This window comes from Puma concolor, chromosome E1 (assembly GCF_028749965.1).
Source record: "Puma concolor isolate L17-30 chromosome E1, mPumCon1.1.hap2, whole genome shotgun sequence".
NCBI lineage: Eukaryota > Metazoa > Chordata > Mammalia > Carnivora > Felidae > Puma > Puma concolor.
Genome location: NC_141680.1, coordinates 11,100,006 through 11,112,616, shown reverse-complemented (window position 1 = coordinate 11,112,616; position 12,611 = coordinate 11,100,006). Strand labels below are relative to the sequence as shown.

Sequence of the window (12,611 nt, the reverse complement as noted above, 5' to 3'; positions counted from 1 at the left end):
TTAGGGCAAGCGGGGAGGGGAGAGGCAGAGGGACTGGAAGGCCCAGAGGCAGCAGGCGGTTTACGTGCCCTATTGTGTGTCTGGGGAGGCCGGGGAGGTCAGTGTGGCTGGGGAAGCACAGGCAGAATGAGGACACCTAACACCCATCTCTTTGGAGTTCCAGAAGAGTTTATGCTTGAAAAGATAATGACTGATGGTTTTTAAGTTTGTGGCAAGGTGCTACTTCTCAGATCCAGGAAGCCTAGTGAGTCATAAGCAGGATAAAATAAAAGAAATGCCCACCTGGGCACATTGGCAGGAGACTGGAGAACACCACAGGAAGGGAACATCTTTTAGTTTTTATTTTAATGTTTCATTATTTGTTTTTGAGAGAGAGAGAGAGAGAGAGAGAACGCTGGTGGTGGAGGGCAGAGTGGGGGAGAGAGAATCCCAAGCAGGCTCCCCACTCAGTATGGAGTCCGACACAGGGCTCGAACCCCCGAACCATGAGCTCATGACCTGAGCCGAAATTGAGAGTCGGACATTCAACTGACTGAGCCACCCGGGCGCCCCTAAGGAAGAGAACGTCTTAAATAAACCCAAGGGAGCATTTGCACCACTGAAAAGAGACGGCAGTCAAGCGGACGGCTGACTTCTCAACGAGGATGGCCGTTGCTGGCAAGCAGTGGAATAAGGTCTTAGGTGTGCTGGAAGAAACACCATCAACCTTGAATTCCCTTCCTAGGGAAACCTCTTGCTTGCAACAGTGATGGTAAAATACATTTTGAGACACCAGCGAGACATCTGTTACCCTCCGGAATTCTGGATTCATTGAAGGTATTCCTTAGGAGCAAAGGTGAAATAGTGACATTTGCAGGCAGCAGAAACGTCCCAGCTTCCCATCGTGACTTGGTCTTTCTGGTTATTCTGGCTCCAGCCAGGAGCCCTCCAAGGAACCCGGCCAGAGTCGCCTCAGCTGAGCAAGAGATTCTCCCAGTGCTGTGGTCACTTAAGAGATCCCAAGGGTTTCAGGAATTCGGGACCAGGAGCCGAGGGTGCAGAGACCAATATGTATATTTCATATCATTTCACAAAAAGTAGTAAAAATGTAACAGGATTTGAGCGGCACAGTTCATAAGCCTGCGGATTTGTTGTTCTCGGTGACAGGAGCACACACATTATTTTCAGTCCCCTGCAGAATACTTAGCAAAGACTTGATCCTGTGCTAGGCAAAAAAAAAAAAAAAAAAAAAAAAAAAAAGCCAGCCTCAGCACATTTCTGGAAACCGGGATCACCTAGAACACACGTTCTGACTACAGCATCCTCAGCAACAAAAGGAAGACTAGAGAAACTCCATATGCTTGACATTTGAAAAACTCCTGAATTCTTGAGTCAAAGAAGAAATTCTAATGAGAATCAAAACATTTAAAACCAACTAGTAAGGTAAATATTTTTATCCCAGAATTTGTGGGGCCCCTAAAGCAATAGTGAGGGGGGAACTGGTAGCTTTCACTGTTTACAGAGTAACGTGACACCGAAAGTGGAAGAAATGAAGTAAGGATAAGAACAGAAATGAGTGCATTAGAAAACAAACACACGGGACAGTCATCGCTGACTGAAAAGAGCAACAAATAGGTCTCTGGCAAGAATAATTAAAAAAAAAATTTTTTTTTCAACGTTTATTTATTTTTGGGACAGAGAGAGACAGAGCATGAGCGGGGGAGGGGCAGAGAAAGAGGGAGACACAGCATCGGAAGCAGGCTCCAGGCTCCGAGCCATCAGCCCAGAGCCCGACGCGGGGCTCGAACTCACGGACCGCGAGATCGTGACCTGGCTGAAGTCGGACGCTTAACCGACTGCGCCACCCAGGCGCCCCAAGAATAATTTTAAAAAATAAGGAGGAGGGGCGCCTGGGTGGCTCAGTCAGTTAAGCGTCTGACTCTTGATTTCGGCTCAGGTCATGATCTGTGGTTTGTGGGTTCAAACCCCACACTGGACGCTATGCTGACAATGCGGACCTGCTTGGGATTCCCATTCTCTCTCTCTCTCTCTGAGACCCTCCCTTGCTCAAGCTCACTCTCTAAAGAAATAAACTTAAAAAAAATTTTTTTTTTTAAATAAGGAGGAGAGACGCAGACGGCGTTAGGAATGAAACAGGGGGCCATAACTGCCCACACTGCCAAGGTTTCACACGGAGTCAGAGGCTGTTTGGTCAGCTCTGTGCTTTCAATCTGAAAACTTAAAGTGGATACATTTAGAAGGAAAACTTAGCAGAGCTGACCGGGGATCAGTAGGGAATCCGTAAATAGGGGTAGTGCTATATCATCATTAAAGGCGTTGAGTCAGGACTTAGAAATCCTCCCCACCCCACAATCCCCCCGGAGGGCTTTACTGGCAGATTGTAACACCACTCTGGAAACAATTCCACCTTTATACAAACTCCTTCAGAGGGTAGGAGAATAGGGCGTATCCTGCTATTTTATGAGACTAGCATAACCTTCGCATCAAAAGCAGACCGGACATACAGTGTGAGAACAGACCTGTCAGCCACTCCCGCTCAGGAACGCAGATGCAAAAAGCAGCTAATTGCGAAACCAACATGAAAAATATAAAGAATGGTAGAGTACATCAGGAGAAAGTTTGCAAGGACCCCGTCCTTAGAAAACGTGTAGATAGATGTACCATATCACAGACGAGAAGGGAAAAATCATGCGATCATCTTAATAGAGAGAAACTGGTAAAATTCATCAGCCATTCACTGTGAAAGTCTTAGCAAACTTAGAATAATGAGGAGCTTCCAGAGCCTGATTAAGGGCTTCTAGAAGGAAAGGAACCTATAAATGGGAAGTGCTACCATTTAATGTAAAACGTTGAAAATTGATCCTGTAAGAGCAAGACAGGGACACTGGCTGTCCACACTCGTGCTTTATGTTGACGCTGGTGGTCCCAACCAGCACAGTGAGGCGGGAAAAGGAAAGAAAAAGGGTAAAGGCTGGGAAGAATCAGGCCATCGTCACTTGCAAGGGATGTGCACACAGAATAAAAAGGAAATGTGTACATAGAAAAAGACCTTTGAGGTGTAGGGAAGGCTTTCCTAGTCATCACAAAAAGCACAAATTACAAAAGAAAATACTGATAGGTTTCTCCCCATTAAACTTCAGAACATCTCTGTTCATCAAAAGATACCTTAAAGGGGCGCCTGGGTGGCTCAGTCGGTTGAGTGTCCGACTTCTGCTCAGGACACGATCTCGCGGTCCGTGAGTTCGAGCCCCGCGTCAGGCTCTGTGCTGACAGCTCGGAGCCTGGAGCCTGCTTTGGATTCTGTGTCTCCCTCTCTCTCTGCCCCTCCCCTGCTCATTCTCTGCCTCTCTGTCAAAAATAAACATTTAAAAAAAAAAAAAAAAAGATACCTTAAGGAGAGTGAAAAGAAAAGCCACAAATTGGGAGGTAACATTGATGGAACATTATGAACATTAATGCAGGCAACATTAATGAGATTATGGGGCAGTTCCCAGACCACCAGGACTTGTACCCACACAGCATAAGGCATGACTGTGGAGGCCACACGGGCATCACTCGGTGAAGGGGAAGGAGCTTCGACCGAGGGCCTCACACGTCTGAGCGCACTTGGGGATGAGAACCAAAGCAAAACCTAGCCAGTGCCTTCAGCGGACCAATCACATGTGGGCACCCCCCGCCCCGCCACGGAGCGGAATATTATACAACCATAAAAAGGAACACGTTTCCACTGCACATCAACACAGGTGAAATCTCCCAAATAAAATGTGGCGTGCGTGAATAGAGCAGGCCGTAGAGGATGTGTACATTTATATATAGGTAAGAAAGGCACAGCTGATCGATACGTTGTGTAAAGCTGCCTCTATGGGGTAGAGGGGGAAGTCGAAGGAAGGGCGAACACAAAATATTAGGTGCACTCTCTTTTACTCTTTTGAAAACCGGTTGTGACCCACTAAGTTGATTTGCCACTGACGGTTTGAAAACATTTTATTGACTAGGTACATAGGCATTTGCTTCTGATTCCTTTTCACATACACCTCTGTTTTATTCACCCTCTGTCAAAAGCAGAAACCACTCGAAGCAAGTGGGGACAGGATGCTGCCAGGGCCTGTGGTTGGAGCAGCAGATGGGCAGGGCTCGTTCCTTGGAGGAAGCCTGTGGACTCTGGGGGGACGGGCTTGAACTTAGCTCGGGAGGCTCCTCGTGAGACCGTGTATGGCGGGGACTTTGGAAAGGTTCGCGGTTTCCTGTCTGGTCCCTTCCCAGCAGGCCAGGCCCAGTGCACTCCCCGGGGTGGGCACCCCCGATGGCTGTCGGCCCTGGCCTTCAGCTCTGTCCAGCTTTGCTGGCGTGGGACAGCACCCTTTAGGTGACTCCCTGTCTTGACGTGGGGCCCAGCGTCCTCTCCTTTCTCTCCCCGGCCGCCCAGTGCTCTCCGAGGACGTATCTGAGCCTACCCTGCCTTTCCACAGGTGCCAAGCCAGCTGCCCCCGTCGACCCGTGGGGAGTGCCCACCGGAGCCAGCATACCCTCCGTCTCCAAGGGCTCGGACCCCTGGGCAGCCCCACAGCAGCAGGCCCCCAGTGCTGGGAAAACGGCCGACGCCTGGGCCGCAGCCTCGGCCGCCAAGCCCGTGTCGGCCACTGGTGAGACCTCCCTCTGCCCAGGCTCCGAGGGCCCCTTTGGGCCCCATGCCTTCCCCTCTTCTGGCTCCGTGGCGTGGGATCTGTGGGTTTGCCTGCATTTGCTGCTGCTACCTCGTCACCTGCAGCCTTTGTCCCCAGTCTCCCGATGCCACAAGCCCACCGTGAAGGGTGAGCTCACAGGTCTTCTGGGCACCGTGCCTCTCTCCAGAGGGAGCTTCCCGAGGGGGTCTGGGCAGGCTACCCTCTGGGCGCTCCTTCCAGTAGCTTCCTACAGGCTCTACCCGAGTCTCGAAACCTACCTCCGAAGTACCTCCACCCACGGTAGCGCCTCCTTCGGTTTGGGGTTGGGGCAGGTGGGAGCAGGTGCAGGCAGGCGCCCCCACACCGTGTCCTGGGAGGCCAGGATCCCCGGCCCGGCCCCCTTCCAGACCACCGGGTGACCCTGAGCCCCGTGCGATGGGGCAGACATCTCCCCTCCTGCTGCCAGCACACCCCTGCGTTGTAGACTGGACGGCAGAATCACGGGGTCACGTTGACGTGCCCACAGTCACCGGCCTCTTATGTTCACCCAGGGGCCTTTGATCTCTTCAGTAATTTGAATGGTACAATTAAAGATGACTTTTCTGAATTTGACAACCTCCGAACTTCAAAAAAAACAGGTATGTGAAAGATGGTAGTCGTTTCCATAACGTCTGTGCCTTTGACCAGCCCGGTTGTTGCAGAAATAATCGGCTTTCAAGACCTATCAACTTCCTGCATTTTGTTGTGTTTTGGTCTCGGGAGCTGTAAGTGGCCGATGGCAGGAATTCACACGTTGGCAGTGAAAAGTCATGCGGTTGGGTTTTTCTTTCACCCCGTCCTGGTGTCGGGCCTGGGTTTCCTGTCTCATTCACCTCTCTGCCTCGGCCCCGCCCCCAAACCCCAGAGGCTGCCTGCACGAGCCCCAGCCCAGCATGGGCCCCCGCTGCCCAGCCTGAGCCGCTCGCTCTGACCGTCTCCTTTCCTCCCGAGTCCCCACTCCCCAAGCTGCCCCTTTTGCAGACAGCCCGAGCTCTGGGCCTGGACACGGTGTCTCTGCCCGACTTCATCACCCCCGTTGTGGCTCCCACCCCGTGCCTGTCAGAGGCCCAGGCCCAGTGCCCCCAGGGCTGGCGGGGCATCAGGGTAGGTAGGGTACAGAGAGACCGGACCAGGGGGAGGGGGCCAAGGCCAGAGGCCAGGGACAGAGCCAGGCTGTCTCTGTCCGTCTCCGGCCACGCCTCCCAGCTACCTAGAGCAACTTCTCTCCTTTCTCTTTCCTCTCTCAGCTTCTCCCCGTGCCCTCCCCATTCTCCATTTGCCCCCCCCGCCCCCTTCCTCCCTCCCACCTCCTCCCACCCCTTCCCCCAGCTACAGCTACAGGCCTGGCTGGCCCTGGTCTAAGGTACGAGCAGCCTGATGCCCCGGCTCACCCCTCGGGCCCCCTCTCAGCTCAGGGGACCGGAGGCCACTTAGAACGTGCTGCTTCTTGGGGTCTTTCTTTCGCTGCATTAAAAAAACAAAATGCCATGCGTGTCCTCTGCGGGCCAACTTACAACCTAACTGTCCTGGCCCACCCACGCGTGCCTCAGCGAGAAGGCGGTGTGGCTTCTTTGTGTGGACATCCTTCCGTGGACTTGCAAAATAGGTACCCCCAATTCTAGAGCTATTTCCACTGCAGAAAATTTGGGAAAGTTTGTGGAAGGAAATGAAAATCATCTGTAATCCTTCCACCCACCCCAGCCGCTGTGTATGTTTTCTGAGCTCTGTGTATACGGTCTTTTTTGTTCAGCTCATACTGTCAGATGGAGTTGGGTCCTCCCCCCTCTCCTCCTTTACAGAAGAACAACAGATTGAAAAATGGAAAAATTTTTCTCAGGACATAAAAAAAAAAAGACTTCAGCAACTATTCCATAGCTGTGTAATATCTCCTTGCGTTGCTCAGCGGTAATTTATTTGATCTGTAACTTTTGGGAGGACATTTTAGGTTGATTCCAGGTTTCGCTCAAGTAAATAATGCTGCTGTGAACAGCCTGGTGCTTACATCCCTGTTCACATTTCGCATTATTTCCCAAGACTGGATTCCTAGAAATGGGATTACCGAGTGGAGAGTATGACCATTTTTAAGAACCTTCAACCCCACTGCCGCGTTGCATCTTGGCCAAGCACACTGCGTTCCCACCAGCCTGTCTCAGTACACCCTCTGTTGGCTGAATTTTTGAAAATAATTTGCTTTCTTCTCCATCAAGAAATTCACGTTCATTGTAGAAAATGGACAGTGAACACACACCAAAAAATAAGCTGCTCGTGCCTAGCCAGCAACCTGAAGGAGCACCCCGGTATTTGGGGGGGGGTGGGAATCATGCTGTCTGCGTTGTCTTGTCACCTGCTTGTCTTCACGTAACGTTGTGATACGGCTCTTCCCTCATCATCGCGTCTTCTGTCCCTGCGCTCTGGGTTTAGTTACGTGAACCAGGGGTCCTGGGAGCTGCCCCTGTGGCCGACTGTCCCCGGTCGGGTCTGTTGGAAACAGCCCTGCACCGAACATCCCGTCTTCTGCGTGGCCACGCGGGGTGCCCCCCGGAATGCCTGTGTCTCGCTTGGGACTCTCCTGGGGTTGGCGTCTCGGGGCCCCACCCTCCGCTCTCACTGTGCCCGCGTGTGTCCCTATCTTGCAGCTGAGGCGGTGGCCTCTCCACCGTCCCAAAACAACGGAACTACAAGCCCCGATCCCTTTGAGTCTCAGCCCCTGACCGCCGCCTCGAGCAAGCCCAGCAGCTCCCGGAAAACCCCCGAGTCCTTCCTGGGCCCCAACGCGGCCCTGGTGAACCTGGACTCGCTGGTGACCAGGCCAGCCCCGCCGGCCCAGTCCCTCAACCCGTTCCTGGCACCAGGTATGCGCACCTCCCGGCCCCCCCCCCCCCCCCCCCCGCCGGTCGTCCGCCCTTCCTGAGAACAGGTTTGGGGCAGGCCTCAGGCCCTGACCTCTCCTCCACCCCTCGGGGGGCACTTCCTGCCGTGTCCCACAGCTGGTGCCAGATGCTCAGAGGCACGGCCGCAATTGCTGGGCTTCAGTGGGCAGGGGTGTGAACGCCGGTGTGCAGTGGTGGGGTGGGGGCTGGAAGACAGCCCCTCTCCTCAGGTAGACCGAGACCCCTGAGCGGAAGCTGTCCCTGACGTGGTGCCCTTGGCCAGGGAGACCCTCCGGCAAGCACCGCCTCCTGGCCGGGCGAGGGCAGTGGTGGGGTGAGGAGGGGCCGGAGTTTGCTGCCCAGCTTTCCACTCTCTGGGGGCCACTTTCCAGGGACCCACGGACCCTCACTTTAGCCCCACGAGGGGCTAGATTCTGCCTTCCCAGGGCTCGGAACCCCACCTTCCCATCCCTGTGTGTGTCCTCCCTGCCGGCAGGCTCCTTCTAAAGACTCGCTCTCCACCCTCAAAGGCTCCGTGTGGACAAGCCCCCAGCACTTGCTTTAGCGTCCAGAGCTGCTGTGGCCGGCCTGGCCCTGCCTTCTCTGCCCCTGTGCTCACACCCTCAGCTGCTCCGAGCCCCTCTGCTTTCCCTGCCTAGAGCGCCCTCTCTCCAGTGGGAGATCACAGTCCTCCTCAGCACCCAGCCCAGATAACCCTCTCCCTCCGGGGACTGACGCCCCCGAGATTTCCCAGCAAGGCCTTGGGAGCCCCAAGGGCCGGGATGTTATCACATTCAGGGCGTTCAGTCTGAAGCCCACCGCAAGACACATCTGAAGCCCTGGGCCACGGCCCCTCATAGAACCCTGCAGAAAAGAGGGACCCCAGGTCTTAGAAGAGTTGAGGGTGGGGATCCTGGGGCAGAAGTGGGGTGTGTGGAGGGCCTGGTCCTGCCCAACCCTGTGATGGGCAAGGACGTGGTTGCTCCTTACTCCCTGTGCAGGATGAGAACCCAGTGTCTAAGCCAGGCTGGCCTTCCCCCCCCCCCCCCCCCCCCGGTGGCCCGCCATCCCTCCCCCCACCACTCACCGGCGCCCTGCCATCCCTCCTCAGGGGGCTTCTGCTACCTCTAAGGTGGCCCTGCTCCAGCAGGGCTGAGCTGCAGGGTTACCAGGGGCTGGTGCGGGGACGCTGGCTGTGCCCTCAGCAGGGCATGTGCCCGCAGAGAGCGGGCAGGGCAGCGTCTCCTGGTGGTGACCTGTGGGGGTGCCCTCAGCAGGCAGCCTTTGTGCTCTGGGGCTGGGCTGCTTTGGAGACTCAGTGCTGGCAGCTCTTGCGTTTTTGGCAGAGTATCAACAGACATTTTTGCTGAAAGCTGGGGAAAGGTTTTATGACGTATGATAAATTCTGGACATGCTGGGTAAGACATGGCTGCATCCACTTCTTGACTGCGGGGCTTCTCAGAGCCTTTATCATGCCAGCCCTTGGGTCCCAGGGCCCAGCATGGAGACTGCCACTCTCCAGCAGCAGTTCCCAGCTCCCCCTCTGCCCTCCTCATTCCCGGACCCCGGTGGTCACGGAGTGTGGCACGCGGAATACGGGAGCAGTGCCAGCTGTTCGTGGTGAGGGAGCCCCACGAGCTGGGCACGTTGCTGGCACTGCCCTAGTCAGGCTTTGGGACTCTGGATGAGTCCCTTGGCCTCTCACAGCCTCGGTCTCCTCACGCGGACACCGGAGACCCAGCCGGCAGATGCGTGTGCGCGTGCAGAATAGCGTGTGCAAAACAGCGGGCGCCGGGAAGGGCTGTTCCCAGAGGGGTGGACTGCGGAGTGCACGTGCTCCCGGTGGCCGCCAGCTTCCGGCCCTTGGACCTGGGGATGGATGTTGTCCTGACGAGGGCCGCTGTCCCTCCTGCTCTCTCCTCAGGTGCAGCCGCAGCCTCGGCCCCTGTCAACCCCTTCCAGGTGAACCAGCCCCAGCCGCTGACGCTGAACCAGCTGCGGGGGAGCCCAGTCCTGGGGACCAGCACGTCCTTTGGGCCGAGCCCGGGGGTGGAGCCCATGGCTGTGGCCTCCATGACCTCCACAGCCCCGCACCCAGCTCTGGGGGGCAGCGGTTCCTCCCTGACGCCACTGGGCCCCGCCACGATGAACATGGGGGGCAGTGTGGGCATCCCCCCGTCGGCAGCTCAGGCCGCCGGCACAACCAACCCTTTCCTCCTCTAGTGCCCGGGCCTGGGACCCACCACAGAGCGAATGCCCAGAGCACCTGTGCCTGAGGACGCCCAGCAGGGACTCGATTGCAGAAGGGGGTGGTGGGTGTTAGGGCTTTCCACTTCCGGCTTCCTGATAAAAGGGTTGCCTCTACGGCCCCGATCCTCAGACTCGAGCGGCGGCCGGCCTGCTAGACGTCAGACCCGGCACGCGGGTCTCCGCGCCTTCTGAGGCCGCCGCTCGCCCATCCCTGGCCTGTAGCCCGACCCTGCCCGGTCGCCTCCCCGCGTCCCCCCGACCCCCCACCCCGAGCGTGAGGTCCCGGCTCCTGTGGAGATTGGCCAGCTCTCTGGGGCCTTGGACGAGGGGGCGGGAGTTGTCCGTGTCGCCCTTGCCCTGAACCTCAGCCCGAGGGCCTCTGGGACGCTGCCTGGCCCGGGCCTTGGGACAGCCACCGTGTCTTTGCCCCCGACCTCCAGCCCTAGCAGGACCCAGGCAGTCCCAGGTGTGGACGGAATGAAGCACCAGCTCCATGAGACGCTCACCTTTTGGGGACGTGGTTGTGCATATTTTATTTTTCTTTGACTCGTGTGTGAGTTCAAAGTAACCACCACCACCGTGGAACAACTCGAATTAAATCCACTAGAGCAAGCTTTAAACTAATCTGAGCATAACCCCGCCACGTGGCTCTATGCTTGTATACGTTTGCACATATTTTGTTTAGTACAGTTTCATATTTGAGTTTGCAGAATTATCTAATAGTCTTTTTTTGGCTAATATTTTTATAACGTGGTTCTTATTTAACTGTCTAGTTTTGATAGAATTTACCAGGTCTGGCTCAATTAAGATATTGGCACGTGTCATGTTAGTGGTTTACATCCTCTTATTTATGGTTTTAACTCTAAGAAAATTTAAATAGGAAGAGACAAAAAAAAAAAATGCCTTATGGAAAAACTAAAGCAGATTCTTTATAGGGAAAAATATGGGAATTTGATTACACATAAAAGATGATGTTTATTTAAAAAAAACAAAACCTACAACAGCAACAACGACAACATCCCAGCCTCCAGTTGCCTTTTCCTTTCTTTCACTCCCTTTTTTTGGTGACTTTCCAAACTGATTGATGTGTAGCCTTTTGGGCTAGATCCTGAGAGAGGCTATTTTTCTTACCAATACACCACCGTCGAGAAAGTTAAAGGAAAAAAAAAAAAATCCAATGTATGAATGTGACTCACCAGTTTGTATTGGCTAATTCCCTTTTGTAACTGAAGGCACGCGCAGATCGACAAGGACTTCCGTTTGCAGTGGAAATCTGAAACGGAAGAGGCGTCTTGAACCTTGTGTCTGTGATCTCCTCTGTCTTAATCCGCACTCAGGGTGAAGATGGGGACGGCGTGGAGATGGCGGGTGTCTGGGGGTGCCCGTGGCTCCCTGGGGACAGCCTCCGGGCCCAGAGGGGTGAGGGACCAGGGCTGGCCCTGACCCACCCGGCTGCGAACTCCAGACACACACACTGCAGACTTAAAAATAATCATCTCTTATTTTGGAGAGGAGGGGGGAAAAAAAAAGTCCTTCTCACACAGTAGATTTTTAACAAACGTGCACTAATCTCACCCCCCCCCCACCTCCTGCTTCCCCCCGCCCCCCACCACTGTAAGAAAAGTATGAAGTCATGAAATAAAGACCAGAAAGGATGCGCTTCTCCCCAGGGAAGGGACCCCCCCCCCCCACCCCCCAATCCCGCGTCTGGTCAGCCTGCCTGGCGGGCGTTCCAGTCTTCCTTTCCGCCCTGGACTTTTCGATCCCGACCCCGAGGGCAGCGGACCCCGCCCCCGGCCATCCTCCGCCCCTCGCTGGTTCCAGGAGGAGAAGTGACCCTGAGCACCGCCCTGAGAGCCGTAAGATGCCCGGTGGCGAGCGGGCGGAGTCAGAATTGCCTTCTCAGGCCACTGCTGTTTGCTATTTTTACAAGCTCACCGTGCTGCTCCGAGAGGCCGTCCTCCGGCCCCAGGAGCCACCGCCAGAGCTCCTAACCGGCCACACCTCGGCCAGAGCCGGAGGCCTGGGGCTGGACCACGGGCCCCCGGCGACGTCTGGCCTCTTCCGACCTGGGGGAGGGGCCTCTGCAGGCCGCTTCCCCAGGGAGGTGCTTTCACTCGTATGGTGCGAGCCCGGACCCCGTCACAGGCCAGCAGACCAAACCTGACTACTTGGCCAGTGATTCTTGGTCACAGTCAAGACCCCTTCCTGACGTGACTTTGAGGCCCCAACATGGTAGCCACTGGGCCACCGAGGCCCCAGGAGACCCCCGTCCCTCCCCGCCTCTCGGCCCAGGCCCGTCCCAGGCGCCTCGTCCCTGTTGCCTGCTGCACTGATCATGAAGCCACCGGCCGCTGCCACACGTGTAACACACATGCCATCACGCCCCCTCCTGATGGGCACCGTGGTAGGGGTGTCACCCAGCCCTTTTCTCAGTCCAAGGGGCCGGTGGCTGGTTTTGAACTTGTGTTGACTATTGATACTTATTTACTGTACAAATATAATTTATCATTTGTATCATGATGCGGTTTCTGGCTGTGTCCTTCCCTCACCCCCATCTGCACGTCAGTCCCGCCACGCAGGAGAGGGGTGGCGGGCATGCAGCTTCCCTCCCGTGAGGGCCCCTCGCCCCAAGCTCTGCCCCGGGGCAGCCCTGCACACGCACCTCTCCGCCGAAGACCTGGCCTGACGTCCGCTCCGGGAGCAGGACTCAGCAGGGACCCTGGGGAGGGTTTGCCTGAGTCCGGAGCAGCTGGGAGCGCCCCTCTGCCAGGGTGCCCTGGGTTAC

The 12,611-nt window shown here is 55.7% G+C and overlaps 1 protein-coding gene across 4 annotated transcripts in view; it reads left to right on the top strand.

Annotated features, from left to right (window-relative positions):
• EPN2 (epsin 2) overlaps nt 1-12,346 on the top strand; it is an 87,201-nt gene extending 74,855 nt beyond the window's left edge. For 3 of the 4 annotated variants that reach the window (XM_086686166.1, XM_086686163.1, XM_086686167.1), the window contains 4 exons: nt 4,470-4,643; nt 5,216-5,302; nt 7,340-7,555; nt 9,498-9,939. In XM_086686166.1, coding sequence (XP_086542292.1) covers nt 4,470-4,643; nt 5,216-5,302; nt 7,340-7,555; nt 9,498-9,796 — 776 coding nt within the window. In that variant the 3' untranslated portion in view covers nt 9,797-9,939. Of the gene's footprint in view, nt 1-4,469; nt 4,644-5,215; nt 5,303-7,339; nt 7,556-9,497 lie in introns of all 4 variants that reach the window. The other variant, XM_086686165.1, reaches the window with a different exon arrangement.
• The last annotated feature ends 265 nt before the right edge of the window (nt 12,347-12,611 follow it).